Raw genomic sequence first — 18,596 nt, forward strand, 5'->3', positions numbered from 1 at the left:
GTAAAACATGTTTTTATCTTCCTCTCTGAAAAATTATTAGTGCGCTTAGTATACTGATAATCCATTTGTAAGTAATGAACAGCGCTTCTGCTCCTCCTTATGGATTGGAAGATGACAAAAGCCGCCATTCCATCGGGTAACCGTATAAAGCGTGTGCATCACTGTACTATAGTTTCAGAACCAGTGGCGTAGTGAGTTATAGCCCAGGATCAAGGGCGTAGCCAGGGGGGGGGGAACTTGGGGGTCTGTTCATGTGTGGTGTAGCAGTAGTAGGTAGGGGCTCGGGGATCCATGATGTTCTTAAGTCAGCCACCTCGTTGGGCAATTTGCCTGTTGTGGCGTTGTATTTGTATTTTAAGTCTAAATTATTTCCAAGTCTTAGCTAGGGAAAATACTTTCCATTAATTCCAAATACTTTCCATTAATTCCAAATACTTTCCATTAATTTACCAACAAAACAATACAAGGTGGTGACAAACTCGGGTGTATAGTCGGTGAGAAAATCACAAAAATACTTATGCAGGTTGTCACGTCGAATGGGATAAAAAGTCAATAGTAAGTAGAAAAAAACCTCTATTTGTCAGCATGATTACAACACAGCCTGTGGCAGCCATGGCCCCCCACAAGAGTGGGGTTGACAGGGCTCCAAAAATGATGGTATTTGTTTCCAGCCCGAGGGGCCCGAGACAAATACCATAATTTTTTTTCATGCTATAAATTCACTATAGAAGGGCCAGTTAAAAGTCTGGTTTGGGGGGGCTGCCAAATATCTCAGCCTAAAGTCCCCGCCCCAGAATGTGGGGGGGGGGCATGTGTGCAGCGCAGTTCAATGTCAGAATGCAATTCAATGTTCTGTGGTTCCCAACTTCAAGGCGCGAATGTGAGCCGATCTCCCCTTTAAAAAGACTCGCCACAGAGAGCAACAGTACAAATGTAATTCAATCATAACACATCACTCACTTCCCTTCTGAAATATAGATGGCAGCACTGAAAAATCAAACACAACACTACATATGCACTCAGACTGTTAGGTACACACACAGTTACACTTCCGGCACAACTCACTAGGTAGTAAATCGTCCATAAATGGTGATAGACTTGAGTTGTGCTCGGTTTGAAAGAAAGAACGTTCAGTGTCAGAAAGTAGACGATGAGAAATGATTATAAGAGTTCGAAGTTGCAGCCGCGAAGGTCATTGCACAGCCGACAGTGACGGAGTAACGATTGTCTGACGCGTTCAAAGCTACCGGGTATGCTAGCGATGTGCCCCTTCATAAGTATTTTTACGATTTTCATCGACTAAACGTGGTTTGCGATGCCATGTTATATGGACATTTTTGTTCCTCTTGATGCCTAATATCATCTTCCGAGTTTGTCACCACTTCAAGGCATACTGTATACATAGACCCTGTATACATTGTGGTTGATGTGTATAAACAGTTGCTGTGTGAATTGTAATATTTGACTAAGCGGGAGAAAGTCGTGAAATTATATTAAGCGGGGAACTTTAACATTGTATGGGAGAAATTTTGATTCCAGAGGATTTTTATCAGTTTAAACAACGTATCCGTTATCCGATAAAGCGGGGCTAACTGTAGCAGGCAATGAACCATTGAAAAATCAAACACAACTCAATGTTTCTGTGTCAGCCGATGGTTGTTTTATTTAGTAAAAATCTTTTAATCTGTCTTCTGTATTTGACCAGGGTTTAAGGATCAATCCTGACGATGGCGGATAGTGAAGAGTCGTCGACTTCTAATCAGAATGAGAAGACTGCCGATCGTGACCACGATGATGATGAGGATGAATTGCCTTTCGAGGTGATACCCGACGAAAAAGTGCCTATAACTCTCACTCACTTTCTGCGCCCCATCGATCTAGGTGAATATGCATTTTTACCGTGACGTTGGGATTAACAATTACCCATTAAACACATTCACATGAATCATTACTTTCGTTCAATGCAGTAAAAACAACACAAACACTAATTATAACCTATGTTGCTTGTTCAAAGGCAAAAAAATAATGCTGCTTCACTAGCTTCGGCAGCTTTTTTATTTTTACTGATCATTTTGGTGACTGTCGTTGTAATTAGCCACGAAATCAGACTCAGTGAATTGGGAAATGAACCATGTTTACTTCGAATTATATTAGGATTTCTATTATGGGGCTTTCGAGGTACAAAGGTAGGGGGAAAAAACAAAGAGAAAAAGTGATGATCATTCAAAATATTCATTTCTCCCAAAACCACAATTTTCTTCCGTAGTAATTATTATTATTATGCTGTACGTTTGATTATAAATTTTTTTAAATATATTTTTCCCCATCATTTTAAGATATCGAATAGCTTTCTTAGCGCTTCCATAAAATAGGTGAGATAATTAATTTAATTTTATTCAATCAGTTGAATCACACACACAAAACATTTCGGGGCTAAGCTAGTTTGTTTATTTACAAATAAATAATTAATTCAGTGACAGTGGCATCCTAAATGATGCTTTAGATATTTTTTGGTTTGAATAATTTCATGTCGCGGAGGAGAGAACAACGATGCGAATTTGAATAACCTTCAGAGAAATCATTATTAAAGCGAATACACTAGTTGTGTGTGAACCGAATGATAGAGGAAATGCTAGTGACAATGTCGATGCTTTTCTAACCATTTATCATTTCCCACCTCTGGCTTTTGAGCGCATAAGAAAAATTACATATTTTGTGGGATACATGGATTTCATTCTAATATAGTACGTGCATGGTCATGGTCACATACTCCTACAGTGAAAATTCATCACTCGCAGCGTGAATATTACCGCTTCCTAGATGATCTACAACGTATTGCTCAGTAAAAAAAAAAAATTCAGTAATTTTCAGGCGATCCATTCTTTTCGGGTTCGTCGTCAGTGTCAAGTGTTTTTTTTTAATCTCGATGTTCATTTTTCAAAAAAATATATACAATACTCTCGACACCACAGGGATCATAAGATGGGTGCTCACAATTGTTCGGCCAGTCGCTTGATCTCAGCCGTATTATCACATAAATGTTTCAGAAATTCGTTTTTTCTTCTCTTTGCCTTGCTTGTTCGTGGAATTTACGGTTTTCTAGTCATGAATATTTTTTTGGTTTTTTTTAGCTTTATATTCCTTTCTCTATTATCTACTGTATTGCATCGTAATGATGGTCTTGATTTGTGTGTATTCACTGTTTTTTTTTTCCTTTTCACTGTCTTGTGAGCATGAAATTAGTAGGTAGCATCAATTTTCACAATGGTGATTGAACTCACACCATTGTGTCCAGTCCGGATTTTTTTTTCTAAATTGTGAAAAAAAATTTATACTATTTAAATCAGTAGTTCCCATCGTTCATGTGCCTTGAGAGTAGCATATATAATTTTTCCAGTGGGTAGTGGGAGCAAATTTATTGCGGGAAACGGCTACATCATTAACTGTGATATAGCAATTTGTTAGCGAGGGAAGAGGGGATGAGCAATCTAAATAATGACGTAGTGAGTGTGTGTGTAAGCATGGGAGGGACCAAAAATCGATCTAGAGAGTGGGGAGGGAGGTTCCAGCAGTGAGTAATCTACTGACTTGGAGTGTGCGTAAGCATAGCAGTGACCAAAAGAGGAAAGCAGAAAGTGAGTGACCAGGTCAGTGAACAACCAAAAGAGTGGCAAAGAAAATGTACAAACATATAAATGACCAAAAGAGTGGCAAAGAAAATGTACAAACATGTAAATGACCAAAAGAGTGGCAAAGAAAATGTACAAACATGTAAATGACCAAAAGAGTGGCAAAGAAAATGTACAAACATGTAAATGACCAAAAGAGTGGCAAAGAAAATGTACAAACATGTAAATGACCAAAAGAGTGGCAAAGAAAATGTACAAACATGTAAATGACCAAAAGAGTGGCAAAGAAAATGTACAAACATGTAAATGACCAAAAGAGTGGCAAAGAAAATGTACAAACATGTAAATGACCAAAAGAGTGACTTACAGGTAACATACAAAGGTGAATTTACAGGGACAAAGCGGGCTGTGGCCCAGTGAGGCAAAATTGTAAAATAAGTGGTCTAGAAAGAAGTGGTCACAGGCGGCAGAAACATAAATCCGCTTTTGGTTTCCAGACACAGGTTTGTGGACACTGATTTAAATTGCCGACATGACTGAAATCCATCTAAATTATCTCGAAATATCCCAGAGACACTTTAAGAAGTTTTAAAATGAAGTTTGGGGGGGGAAGAGGTATTTTAGTGATTTCAGTGCACACTTGTTAATCAATGATTTTTAGTAACATGAAGTTTCATACAAGATTCATCGAAAGACTGGCTATTTGTGGAGATGAAGATTACAAGGAAGAAAATGCATCACTGCTCCCACTGGGACTCGAACCCCGGTCTCTCGCTTGCCGGACGAGTGCTCTACCATTTAAGCTATGGACGCAGATAGAATATTTCAACCTTGGAGCGTATATATATGTCGAAAGTCACCGTACATGGACGGCGTCAACAATCAACTAATAGCTCGTGAATGACAAAGGCCAACCAGATGGCCATATGCATATAGAAACGTCCTCTCCACTTGTCAATACAAGATTCATCGAATTTTCTTCTTTGTAATCTTCATCTCCACAAATAACCAGTCTTTCGATGAATCTTGTATTGACAAGTGGAGAGGACGTTTCTATATGAAGTTTCATCACGCCACTTCACCAATTAGCTGCCAGACAAAAATATCTTTTCTGGGAACAAAAAAACGAAGTCTAATTTTTTTTCTCTCCCAACTTTATTGTATTTTGTTTAGAGCCAAAGCACACTGTTCTGTCCAGCCCTTTTGCTCAGCGGTTGATGGAAGCTACCGTTGGTCATACGAAACCGAAATGGTACAGGACACCTACTTTCGAAGAGGTCAGAGTTGATTCTTTATGCGAGCGGTTTTCAACCTTCTGTTTCTGTTGCGTTCTATTTTAGCACTGCAAACCTAAACTTTAGGATGCCGAAATAGCGTTGTAGATTGATTTATAGGGCCGCAACAAGATACTTGGTCAGCCGGAGCAAGCACACATTTTGGCGCCTCCTTGTAACTAAGGAGAGTTTGAAGGAGGAAATTTTCTCTCCCTCTCGTTCGGGTCCCGAAGCACCAGACTCGCCTGATCCTGTATAGTTGCAGCTCAGTCGATTAATCAATTATAGAATGTTCAGTATCAATATAATCATATATTCTAATATAATCAATTACATAATCATCGTGTAATCAATTACAAAATGGATTATCATTTCAAATGTTACACGGATCACAAATTTTAGTTATTTTTTTACAGAAATAAAACGGCCATTACCAATAGCGGCCACATTTTCACGGTCCCGTTAGTGGCCGTTGTTGGGAGGTTTGAGATTTAGACTAATTACACACAGATTTCTCGAGCCTGTCCTTAGTTATGCTGCTGGATTTCTCATAGACCACACTGACGGGTCTTTTCTTTGTCCAAATAATTCATAGAGATACAGTATGATTCGGAGACATTTTCAGCATTAGTTTGAAGCAGAGGTGCACATTGCACAACCTTAGTTAGTCTGCAGGCAGTTCCCGAGAGGCGCAGTGGTAAGATGTCCGTCTATTTTGAAAGTTGCCGTTAAGTCCTCGGGTTCGATCCAGCGGAAGGACATAGAAAATAAGTTCCTTACCTACCGAACCTAAGCCAACCACTGATAGATGGCGCCTTAATTTGATCGGTTGTAAATTGCTGTATGGCAATATGGCCGTAGTTGGTGTGTGGTTAAAGTAGTAGTCAGTCTGCAGGCCAGATAGATGAGAATACTGCTACTCACAAGCCACAGACTCCCATTTAACAAAAAATTTCGCCACAGCCAGTAACAGATCTCGCAACAATTGGATTGCATTCATTAGAATAGTCATCGGTTGCCAGTTTTGTCTTTAGGAGATAGCTGGCTGTAACTAAACACACACACACATGCACGAAACTTGTATAAAATACGGAGTTAATTTCCACAATAAGTAATATTCCAACACAACCACCTCTTCGGAAGTGAAATAGCAGTAAAATGCCTCTAAGACAATAGATCAGGGCTATATACGGTTTGAAAGAAAAGGAAAACCTCATAAATTGGTGATAAACACGCTCTCTTATAGCGTGTTTCGTAGATAGATTGATACTCTTCTATGCGAACAAATTTCGCTGGTCGGAGGTTGTGCAACCATGGTTTAAAGTGTTGAGAAAACTGAACCTATGTGTGTGTGGGAATATTATTTTTCCTTTTATGTATTAAACACTGTTCAACAGCAAAGAATGTGCGTCTCAAGATGCTTTATGGGAGCTTAATGATGAGAAAAATCATTTGATTTGCCTTTTTCTCTCTCTCTCTTTTAATTCCTTCGATAGGAAATCACGATTATTTTTCACTTCACTAAAAATCACCATGGCAAAAGGAGTCGCATCGGTGTTGCTGCAGTTGTGTAACTATAAATTCCAGTGTCAGTTCATTAATAGAGATATATTTGCCCTTCTATCCAGTTCCAGGATTTCAAGGAGCTCGTTCATATCATAGAAGACGGGCGGAAGTTTCCTATAGACACGTGGAAACTGTTCAAAGTTCTGAAAAGCTTCATACCTTCTCTGACGATGACCGAATTGTTCCACGTGATATCCAAGCTTCGTGAAGAAACGATCGAAGAGGTCGATTTCGGAGAATTCATCGTACTTTTAGCCTGTAACCCTTTCTACGATGTGCTGCTTCAACGTAAGTGAAGCAAAATGCCCTTGTGCTTTCCAGATTTTCTTCTCGTCTCTCCCCTGTCTTGCCCAGGGCCTCCCTCTTCTTTACCGTTATCCAAGAGCCGAATTATATGAGAAAAAAAATAGATCTGAATAGAATACGGGATAACGAATGAAACCCACACAAGGAATCGAACCTACCAACACATCACAGGGCGGAAAAATTTGAATAGCCCACACGCGGCACACAAAGCCATAGACCCGCCTCGGAATATAAAAATTATTGTCAAAGGTTTATAAGAGGGTTGTACAACTTATTCAGGAGCGGTTTTGATTCTACTGAAAATAATAAGAATCCTATCACAGAACCATCTGTTTAACAAGTTCAAGAATTTTGCTGAAAAATTTAACAAGACACACGATGTAGAAACCTTACAGCATACATGCTTAACTCGTGGCCAGCGGACCAAACGTGAGAGTGGCCAAACTCAGAGTCATTTGATGTGGCCCCACGATATCGAACCTAATTTTTTAAAAATGAACTAAACGGTACATTTCCAAATCACTTGAGTGACCCACAGCGTATTCCTAGATCACTTAAGTGGCCCCCGACACACTTCCAAACCAAAGGGACCCGTGGCATATTCACAGATTCATTAAGGAACCCACGAAATATTTACAGATCACTTAAGTGACCGCAGCACTTTCTCAGATCACTTGAGTGACCTGCGACGCAGTTCCTGATCTTTTAAGTGACCTAAGGTGACCTAAGGCACATCAATTGAGTGACCTGAAACACAGTTCCAGATCACTTAAGGATACCGGAGCACATTTACCGACCACTAGATTGGCAGTCCTAGACCACTTCAGCAGCCTGCTGCTCATTAACATATTACTTAACCCTTTAAGCGGCAATGACGAGATATCTCGCCTCGATAAAAGCTTCTTATTTAGCATGGACAAGCTCAGATATTTTGTGAAGTTGATTTCTCAATGAAAGGGTTTTCCCCTATATCCCCTTAGTTTACACCTCCTGAAAATTGGAGAAAGTCTACTTCATTAAAAAAGGTATGGCATTTTGAAGGGGGAGAGTTTAGTGAGTGATTTCTAATTTCCGCATAAAGGGTTAAGTGACTTTCGATGCAGTTTCACATCACTTAAGTGAACTTCCAGATTACTTGAGTGACCTGCAGCATATTTATAAATCACATAAGTGACCTGCAGCGCTGTTCCAGATCACTTAAGGCCCCCCCCCCCATGACACGTTCTCAAACCAATGAAATTACCCGCCCTCCGCAAGGGTTGAAAAAAATTGCCTTACAGCTATTAACTGAAATCTGACTGTAAACAATATATTGTTTTACTGAAAAATATCAATATATATTTTTTTCTTCCTTCATCAGTGCCCGACCAACATGAATATTTTAAATCACGACGTTTTACTGGTCGGCAGCGCATACTATTCTCGAATTTGGCATTTTACTGCCTCGTTCAAACTGAGTACGACATCGAACGCTTTTATAAGATGTCAACGATTCGGCACTTCGACGTTCTGGGATATCATCTTAGAGCTGCTAGAAACGAAGGTAAATTTTTTTTTTCTTAATATGCATTTCATATATGCACCCAGTTCAGAAATTTCAAGTTTTATAACCAGAGCCCGGATGTTGATGACATTTGCATATTACTGTCCTTTTTCCTTTTTCACAGTAAAGGCATTTTTACAAGTTTTATAGCTTTTTTTTGACACTTTAAGGATATTTTTCCACTTTTAAATTTTTTTTTTTAGAATGAAATAAGGTTGAAAAATTATAAATATTAAGCACTGAGAAAACTATGAAGAACTAGGCTGTTTTTTTTTTTTTCATATAGAAGACTCATTGAAGTTACATAAAGCCCCGTTTACATGGGAAGTAGAAAAATCGAGTTTAAAATACCCGCGCGTTCAAGCATTTTCACCAATCTCTTCATTTCCTTCCTCACGAAGGAAAAAAATCATCAAGCGGCTGCTGCAATTTTATCACATGTAAACGGGCCTTTAAGAGGCAAAGTTTACTAAAATATATAATTAGTTATATAGTTAATATATTAGTAAATATATATTAGTAAATATATATTAGTTAATATATAATAAGTTAGTTAAGTAAAATTTCTAAGAGTTTAAACGTTGCATGTGAGTTCAAATAATATTCTGATCGTATCAAACGAGAAGACTTTTTCCCGTTATTCAAAAGGATCGATTGGAAACATGGGGAAAAAAATACTTGCATTTTTCCTCACTTACTACAAGGGAAAATTTTCAAATCTTCAAACTCACGTTGAATGATTTTGATCCGTATGATGCTGCAATACATTAAGATTTCGCAAGCTCTGTTTGGACACGGGAATATTGAACGGCAGGTAGTGGGCAGTAGGGGTGCACAACCTCCAGCTCGTGGGCCTAATGCGGAAAGATAAATGGCCAATTAAAACCAACGCAAGTAAGTGATCAATTGCAGGCAAAAAAAAAAAAAAAAAAAATTGCCAAGGGTAAATAAAGTTGTTAATTACAGCCAGAACAATTGTCTAAGGCAAGTAAAGTTGCCATCTATAGCTACAATTACAGAAAAATTGCCCCTGGCGGGAAATAAATACTGCAAGTCGCAATGAGTGAAAATGCAATTTACATCTATGGGAAAAATATGTGATATGAATATATTTATGCGACCATAATTAACATTGCAGTCATAATTATCACAAAATAATCTCCATGACTAATAAATTATATTAATTCCTGATTCAAAAAATGCAAGTATTCTCTGAAAATAAGGGAAAAACATAAACATTTTGGGATGGCCAAAATTATATGGGGGAATGTCCCGTAAAATACGGGTCTTATGGCAGGGCTGTAACTAGCGGGGGCAGGGGGAAAATGCCCCAGGGGCGGAAAAATTTAGGGAGCGGCAGTTTTAGGTGGCAACAAAGAACACCGTTACGAAATTATATAATTTTATAGGTGTGCGTGCGGCAAAAATCTTACTTACGGCCCTGCTTATGGCCATACTATATATTTACAAATTTCTGACCCGGAAGCGGCAGAAATACACCCCATATCTGGTCCACGCTTCCCTGACGTACAACATTTTGTTCTTTTTATAAGGACTAAATGGTGGAAATATTACATGGACCTTATATTGATGTTATCAATAAAGTTAGTGAAGCTTTTCTGGGGTGGCAGGCAAATTTGCTTCTACGAAATTCCACAAAATGATGAGAAAAAAGAAACAGTGGGAAAGCTATTGATGTCTAAAAGTTTTGAAATTGAAAAATAACTGCTGTAATTGGATTGTGTTCTGTAGGTTGGTGTATTTAAATACTTTAAATAAATTATGTGCATCATAATTAACACTTCAGATATATATATATATATATATATATATATATATAATTTTTTCAAGTATACCCTATATCACTTCTGTCGGTGTTGAGAGAGGTTTATTTCGATGTAAAACTTCACTTGCAGAAATTTCGATTTTGGCTTTTAGATTTCTTAAACTCATTCATACATTAGAAATTGTTTATTAGAAAAATTTAATTGTCAGTTTTTGACAAGGCTGTAGTGAGGGGGTGGGGACTAGGGAGGTCTGGTCCTCCCTCCTCTGAAATATGAGAAAATGACCGAAAAAAGGGAAAAAGATGGCCAAATCTATTGTTCTATCACTTTGCCGCCCCCTCCCCCCCCCACTCCCGAAATGAAAGTGGTCTCACTTCGAACGAAATTTCTGGCTACGGGCCTGGTTTTTGATGTTGAGAACGAATTTACATCATTTTCAATAAACATTTTTTCCATTATCAGACTGATTGATACGAGATCAACTGTTGCTACTTGTGTGAGGAAATCCACTTCCAATTCAAAACAGATGAATTTATGAATTTTAATAATTTTAGGAATTATGGTAATTTTGGTAGCGAGTTGATCTCTCCACAGAGATCTCACCACAGAGAGCAACACGCCTATAGCAGTACAATTATTCGGCCATAAAACTTCACTCATAGTTAGGAAAATTGATAGTAGATGGCAGCATTAAACATAAAAAGCATCACACAGAAACAAAATGTTAGGTTCCCAACACGTACACACGCACTTCAACATGTACCAATTCGTTTGAAATTCGGCAGGGGAATATGGTGCATGTGTGGTTCAGTAGTAGTGGTAATTTTGGTAGTTTTATGAATTTTCGTGTTTGAAACAGCTTCATGAATTTTGATAATTTAATCAATTTTATGATAATTTTAATATAATATTTTGTTAATTTTAAGAATTTTGACACAATGCCGATGGAATTTGTCATACTACATATCGTTCGTAGGTTTGAATGAATTGGAAATGGAGATAAAGCAGTACCAAGCAAGGCGCTTTGTCGAGAGATTTTCGAAGATTCATCGCAGTCCTTATACCGCACCGCCACCTTTCGTATCTGCATCAGTTCACCAGTCGTATTACAAAGATTACTTGAAGAGGAAGAGCATTTTGTCTACGAATCGTACGTTATATTTTCTCTATGATTTTTGATTTCATCTTCTCCCTCAACCAACCGATTTTTTCCCTATCTAAAAGTACGAACATAATACACGCTGATTTCCTGATTCTAAGCTTCAGCGCCATTATGGATTGGTTAAAGAACCTAAATTCAGGTTTCGAACCAATCAGCAATGGCACTGATTCCGAGAATCGGAAACCAGCGTGCACTATGTTCGCACCTTTAACCTGATGCGACCGATAAATGGCGGCTTCATTTCTTGAAGTTCGGGGGGGGGGGGAAAGAATCGAAATACATGGTACCCCTAAAAAAAGGGAAAAAATACAGGGTGTTTCAAAAAGAATTACCCGATTGGAAATGCGTTTATTACGAAAAATATTGAACACATAGACACTTAAGATTAATTTTACATTACATGGCTAAAAAATCATAAAATTTTTTACAAACCCAATTAAAGGTACTCAATATGTCCACCTTGGAATGCCCGACATATGTCTATACGGTAGTCAAATACGTCTCAAACTTTTGCAAGCATGTTTGCATCCACTGCTTTCACGGCTGTTGTTATGCGCATTTTCAGTTCGACTAATGTAGCTAGAAGGAGGCGCATAAACGTAGTCTTTTATAACACCCATCGCGAGGATTCGGGTTCAGACCCCACCGTCGCCGCAGTGGTGGTCGGCTGAAGTTGGTTTTCTGCGGTTCCAACTTGGAGGCGCGAATACGAGCCGATATCCCCGTTAAAAAGTCTCGCCACAGAGAGCAACAGGCCTACAACGATATAATTATTCATTCATTGCACATCACTCACTATCAGTTGAGAAAAAACTCAGTTAAAAAAATTGATTGCAGATGGCAGCACTACACATAATAAGCATTACACAGAAACAAACTTCACGGAGGGTTCACTATACATATACACACATTCCAACATGTACCAATTCGTCAGAAGTTCAGCAGAGGAATATGGACGAGGTGAATGTCTGGTTTAGTAGTAGTAGTAGTAGTCTTTCATAACACGTCAGGCCACAAGAAGAAATCGCACACTGAGGTCCGGTGATCTTGGAGGCCAGCGATGTTTAACTGAATCGTCAGGTCCCGTACGGCCGATCAATCGTTTAGGAATGCGATTGTTCAAAAATTCTCGAACGTCCAAGCTCCTGTGTGGTGCCCCGTCCTGCTGGAAAATGAAGTCATCCGAATCGGTTTCTAACTGTGGGAAAAGCCAATCTTGACAAACGCCGAGGTGGCGGCCGAAGGAAGAGCGTTAGCGCTAACTGCTGGCAACTGTGTGAAACTCAAGACATTTCCCTCTTTCTACCTATAACGCATTAAAAGCTGAATAGTTAAAGTTTTTTTTGAAATCGGATGATTTTTTTTGAAACACCCTGTATATATTCATTTTTACGTTTCTTTAAATCGAAATCTGTTTCTTTCACGAGTCGCGCAGGAAGGCGCCATATTGGTTAACTTAGACACGGTTTGTATGTCCCTCAAAGAAAGAGGGAGGTATCACGTGATCTAAAAAGCCTAATTGAAAACAACCCGGGCAGCTCCGGGTATTATAGCTACTAAGAAATAACCAAGTAGTGCAACACACCACTTTCTAGAGAGATTTAGATGGCTTTTTTCTCAGCCAGAGATATCAAGGAAACAGTTATTTTCCGGATATTATGCTGAGGTGAGCTCGGAAAGAAAAGTCATCACGTCTCCGCCGGGACTCGAACCCAGGCCCTCTTGCATATGCAAGCATGCTTGCCCGGTATGCAAGAGGGCCTGGGTTCGAGTCCCGGCGGAGACGTGATGACTTTTCTTTCCGAGCTCACCTCAGCATAATATCCGGAAAATAACTGTTTCCTTGACACCACTTTCTGTCCTACATAAGGACTTGAGTATGTATATACGAGAAACTTCCCGGCAACTTTCAGCACCCTCCCTTTGCTACAATATACTGTATTTTCAAAACTTTCTCATAATTTTTCTTTTTTTGTTCTTTCAAGGATGCTTTAAATAACATTGATATTTTGTACTATCAGCACTCCGAAAGTGTTAATGAAGTTGCCGTGAAGCTACTTCCCGAGTATTACATAGAAGTGTTGTGCAGTAAACCACTTTACAGTGTAAAACAACTAAATGAACTGTATTAATTAGCTAATCTATTAGAATACTTTTGTGGTTAATAAACACGGAATGTGTACATAATGGAGTTTATGGTTGTACTAACAACGTCAATTCAGACGATTCTTTCACGAAAAAATGCTTCATATGTTTTTGTTCACGGAATTTATACGCCTTTTCTTTTTTGAATTTGATAGTGTATCCTGATTTAAAGCCGAAGAAAAAGAAGACGCCGAAACGTGAGCCGACGAAAGCGAATGCACCAAAGCTTGGTATACCTCCATCGTCCGCACGATCCGAGGAGGAACAGTTGATCCACGATTTCTATTACGCCAAGTTGAAACGACCGGACATGCTCATGCCTGGTAGATTGCTTAAGGATATGAGGACGCGCGTCTTCGAGAACCAGAGGGAACACATCGCCAAATTGGTAAGTTTTATTATTTTTCCATCAAAGAGTTGTTAATCATCATCAATACTCAAAATCAATTTCTTTCACATCATTTCAATCAATGTACAGGGTGTCCCATAAATTCGTAAATGGTTTAAAGATTCATAAAAATTGAAGGATTTAGTGTATCTGAATGCGATTTGCGAAAAAGTTATTCTCACGAAGAGGGATTTCGGTTACTCGCTTACATAAGGTTTTCATTGTGAAGTTGACATTGGTGGATAAAGTGCTATTGGTGAAGTTGTTTTTCCCCGGCCGGCTGAAACTTTGCGAAAGATTCGGACACAGATTGAAAAAGATTCAGGTCAATAATTCTCTGATTTGCTTTCATGCAACACCCTCTACCAACAGAAATTTGAAGTAAATGTTTCACTGTAAAAAAAATTCTTTCCGTGAGCATAATTTTTTCGCAAACTAGTCAAATTTCGCACTCCCTTCAATTTTTAGAAATTTTTAAACCATTCACGAATTTATGGGACACCTCGTATTTCTAAAGAATCTGCTTGAGCATCTCGCGCGATAGAAGTGTAACTTCGAGGCTGTTTAACCCCTAGGCTGCAGGGGAAAGTGTGGGAACACACACTCCTTCTCCCTCTACCCTAACCCAATTTTATTTTCTTCCAAACTGTGTGCATCACCCCCCCTAAAGGGGACGTTCTACGATTCCAGTGAAGTCACGGGGGAAAGGGAAAGGTAATGAACTGTCTTCGTCCGACACAAAGCGCCCAAACCAACCCCCCCCCCCACAACTTTATTTTCTTACATGGCCGAATCTCTATTAGCATTTCCTACTACCACCACAACCCATCTTCTTCTCGGAACTTCATCAGACAATCAGTCATTCTACGGAACCGGTTGTGAGAAAAAAGAAAGCGTTCCACTTTCTGTGACAGATTTTCTCTTTCTCACAAAATTTCACTCTTATGTCCGTAGAGAAGTTTCACTTCAACAATATATGGGGCGCATAGGTGACAGGGCGCATGCCATTTTACTGGCGAACCGTTGGCTCCTCCGTGGCTGCCTTGCATAATTCATGGTTCATCTGTGACTCGCTAGAATAGTTTAGTAGATATTTTCACAAAAAAAAAAAAACCACTTCAAAGCATAAATAGGCACACAAATCCATTTGTCCGATTCACCGTGACTCCTCTTACATAGGTTGCCGACTCTTACATAGGAATCGCGAGGTACACTTTGGTTTTGGGAAACACTGCCATGCACACTGTTACCGAAGCACCCAGTATATTTCCTTAAAATTCAATTTTCTGCTTTGTAAATTTTTTATCTTGAATTTGTTGTGAGCACATTAGTATTCTTTTCCCATCCGTATTCAATAATGCTTATATTTATATATACTGCTGGTATCGCAATAAAATGTACAGTAATACATTTTTTAAACCCAAATTTTTCCTGAATTCTTTGCAGCAAGATAAAGCGTTGAAGGAATATTATGACCGCTTGAAAAAGGCCGCTGTTTTGTTCTCAAAGAAAACACTCAACTCTCAGCTGAAGAAAGGTTTCCCGAACGATTCCATTGCCGATGAGTTCCGTTACGTGAGTACAATTCAGACGAATTTCATAATTTTGCGATTTATATGTTAGTCTCAAATCACGGCTATTCGATTTCTTGTTGCTATAACCGATACGGTTAATCACTGTGGTGTTCACCGAGACAGCAGACTTTAAGTTGGCTGCCATCCGAAATCTCATTTTTCTCGAATAAAACTTCGTACTACTGCAACACCGCACTACAGATATCTCTAGTTTGACTATTGACTATAGTGTGGTATTAACTTGTATTATTATTGTGAGCCTCGATCGATCCTGACCGGATCAGCAACGTCAAGTGCAATCTGTACATATTATTCCGCATGCACAAAACAGACTACGTCAAATTCTAGCGATTTATTTAATATCATATCCACTGATAACGAGATCAGGAGAAGCGAAGGGGTAGTCTAAAAGTATTTTCGGCATGGGGGAAGGTCAAAAGTGGAGTCGACTGATCTAATGTATATGTGTATTGACATCATCATGGTGACCCCCAGCAAAAATGCCCCTTCCCTAGACTCTCAAGTCTATATCCAATTATGATTTCCGGAAAAAAAAGCTTATTCCTAGAGTGAAATATGACCCGTATTTGACATTTCCATTCTTTTGTGCGTTTTTCGTGCGACATTTTTTACAAAAATGTCCCTTTTTTTTCAGTGAAGTGAAGCTCTTGAATTTTTATTCTTAACTGAAATCAGGAAGGGGGGGGGGGGGAGAGAGATATTTTTATAACTTATACAGTAAAACCCCTCCAACCTGTTCACCCCTCTTTTTCGGTCAAATAATAATTTCCCTCCGTATAATAAAAGTATGCATTTCAAACCCCTGATTAAAGGTCACCCCCCCCCCCTCCTTTACGACGAATTTTTTTTTGCCCCATTGGTGTCCACGAAAGAGGTTTTACTGACCATAATTACGACTATAAATAAAAATACTTATCGCGCATACTTGCCACTTGCGACTTTTTTTTCCCTATTAAATATATTTTAATAACCCTATGAATCGCAGTAGCCCCCTATTTCCCACCCATTGGCAATGTTTTTAGCGATTTCACTGATAAACAGTAATTTTCCCTCACGTTTGGTAAAAATTGGGAATGTCCCTTTTATTTATGTATTTTTCTCGATGAAATATGGTCAGCCCACTTATCGCTGAGTAGTTTGACAAATTCAGAAGTTCTGCGCTTCTCTCGTGAAAACTAGACGGCTTCCCATAGGGATGCCTAGGCTGACCATATTTCTTTGAAAGAAATACGGGAAATTTGGATTCCAAATACAGGAAAATACGGGACATCGCCAATTATTGCTAAAAAGTGACGCCAAAAGTAAACAAATTTGCCAAATATTGGAGAAATTACGTAAAAATCAAAATGGCGGGAAATAAAGCATTACTGCGAATTGCAATGGATTTAAATGAATTCCACGAAATAAAACGTTCACCAAGACAAACGTGAGAGATAAATATTCTTATTTATAATTGTAATTACCATAATATAATTTATGAGTGGGAAAATAATTTCATTCTTTGACTTCGATAATGAATAAAAATTCAGGTTAAGCTTTACGTAAAAAACGGGACACTTTCGCTAAAAAGACGAGACGGCCAAAAAACAGAAAAAACCGAGACTGTTCCAGGAAATACGGGGACGTATGGTCACCCAAGGGTTGCCATTTATTTTTTTATTTTTTTTGAACCCCCCCCCCCCCCACCTCTGTTATCGAGTATTTTTCCTGTCCTCAAAATAATTTTTTTTCCCAACTCAAATTGATAAATGTTTTTTTTTCTCCCTATGTTGCAGATTTTGAAAGGACTGATGCCTATTTCGGTCAAAGAAACTTTCATAATCAATCCTTGGCTTCCACCCATTGGCGGCGCTCACAAACCGAAACCAAAAGAACGGCCACCTTTTGGAATATCGGGATATTGATCGGCATCGAATTCACAAACGAATGGACTGTATATTGTTTTCCCCACCGGAATTAAATTATACCATCATTTTTGGTTTTTCGGATAAGTGCTATCTGAGTAATTAATTCGAAAGTGAAAAATGTTTTCGTGTCGATCAGAAATTCGAATTTTCAGTAAAAAATAGCATACAGTATATATATAGAAATGCGGAGAAAAGAGTGATATTTTGGGGGGAAGAGGGTTTTTTTTTTTGGTTGTACGAACAATCATATCGAGATGAATTTTTCAGTCACAGATCGTATTTCTGCTCATGTATACATGCGCACAAGGAACATAACCAAACACGTGTGTGAATGCGTCGTCATATCCAAGTTTAGGAATATATCTCACTTTACGCTTCTTCAACGCTTTCACGTGCATGTACGCATATAATAAATAATATCGTTACATTGGAACCCCTGCTGCCATCTATATAAAATATAAAAAATACTAAACAACAACCTACTTAATAACCCGGTTAAGTCAACACCTTCTATAGCAGAAAACCCCCGCGCCTGGAAGGACCTCATCGTCCCTTGGGGCTATGTAGTGCATGTAATATATGTGTGTATCTTGTGTCGTTGTCTTTGTGTAATTTATGTTTGTATATGTATTAAATTTTGTATTTGCATCTTGTAATTTGTTGTTTGTTTTAATTAAAAAAAAAATATTCGGAGGGTCGTTACATCGAAAGTAAAACATGATAATTTTATGAAAACATTTGGGACTTTATCCTACCGGTCGTTGTAATGGAATGGTCGTTATAACGAGCGTCGATTGTATTTATTAAGTTTGGAAATGAATGCACATTTATGAAAATATTAATGTGAATGCATTAATTCATAAAAATTACATGTTTCACCTCGAGAGAACGCATCAGAAAGACTATTATTTTTTAAGTCGAGGTGAATCTGTGGAGGTTTTGCAGGTATAATATCCTATTATAGTCTTATTTTATTTCACGTTATTTCAACTCGCAGCATGGGGATAGGTATTATTTCGCATTCTCTCTCTTGATGGTCTCAACTCTAATTCTAATTAAGATTATCCGTTTAAAGCGTTCTCCTGCATATGACGTTTTTAATGACAGTTTTTGAAAAACGTTATAACCGGGAACAATAAATTATTTTTTAATAAAAAAAGGTGTTTTTTACTTTCCAAATTCTTACTTCCATTCTTTGTATTCTAAATTTCTATTAAATTCTTTGTATTCTAAATTTCTATTAAATTCTTTGTATTCTAAATTTCTATTAAATTCTTTGTATTCTAAATTTCTA

General features: G+C 38.3%; 1 protein-coding gene across 1 annotated transcript; it reads left to right on the plus strand.

Moving 5' to 3' along the window:
• Positions 1-1,727: 1,727 nt before the first annotated feature.
• On the plus strand, positions 1,728-17,299 carry LOC149086702 (uncharacterized). Its single transcript, XM_089231885.1, has 8 exons — positions 1,728-1,881; positions 4,803-4,906; positions 6,532-6,757; positions 8,136-8,318; positions 11,082-11,255; positions 13,568-13,800; positions 15,247-15,375; positions 17,171-17,299. Exons 1-8 carry the CDS (start codon positions 1,728-1,730, stop codon positions 17,297-17,299), a joined length of 1,332 nt encoding a protein of 443 aa, XP_089088011.1.
• Positions 17,300-18,596: the final 1,297 nt, after the last annotated feature.

This window comes from Pholcus phalangioides, unplaced genomic scaffold (assembly GCF_987345545.1).
Source record: "Pholcus phalangioides strain wild (caught in Gottingen) unplaced genomic scaffold, Ppha-v1.0 ptg000004l_1, whole genome shotgun sequence".
Taxonomy (NCBI): domain Eukaryota; kingdom Metazoa; phylum Arthropoda; class Arachnida; order Araneae; family Pholcidae; genus Pholcus; species Pholcus phalangioides.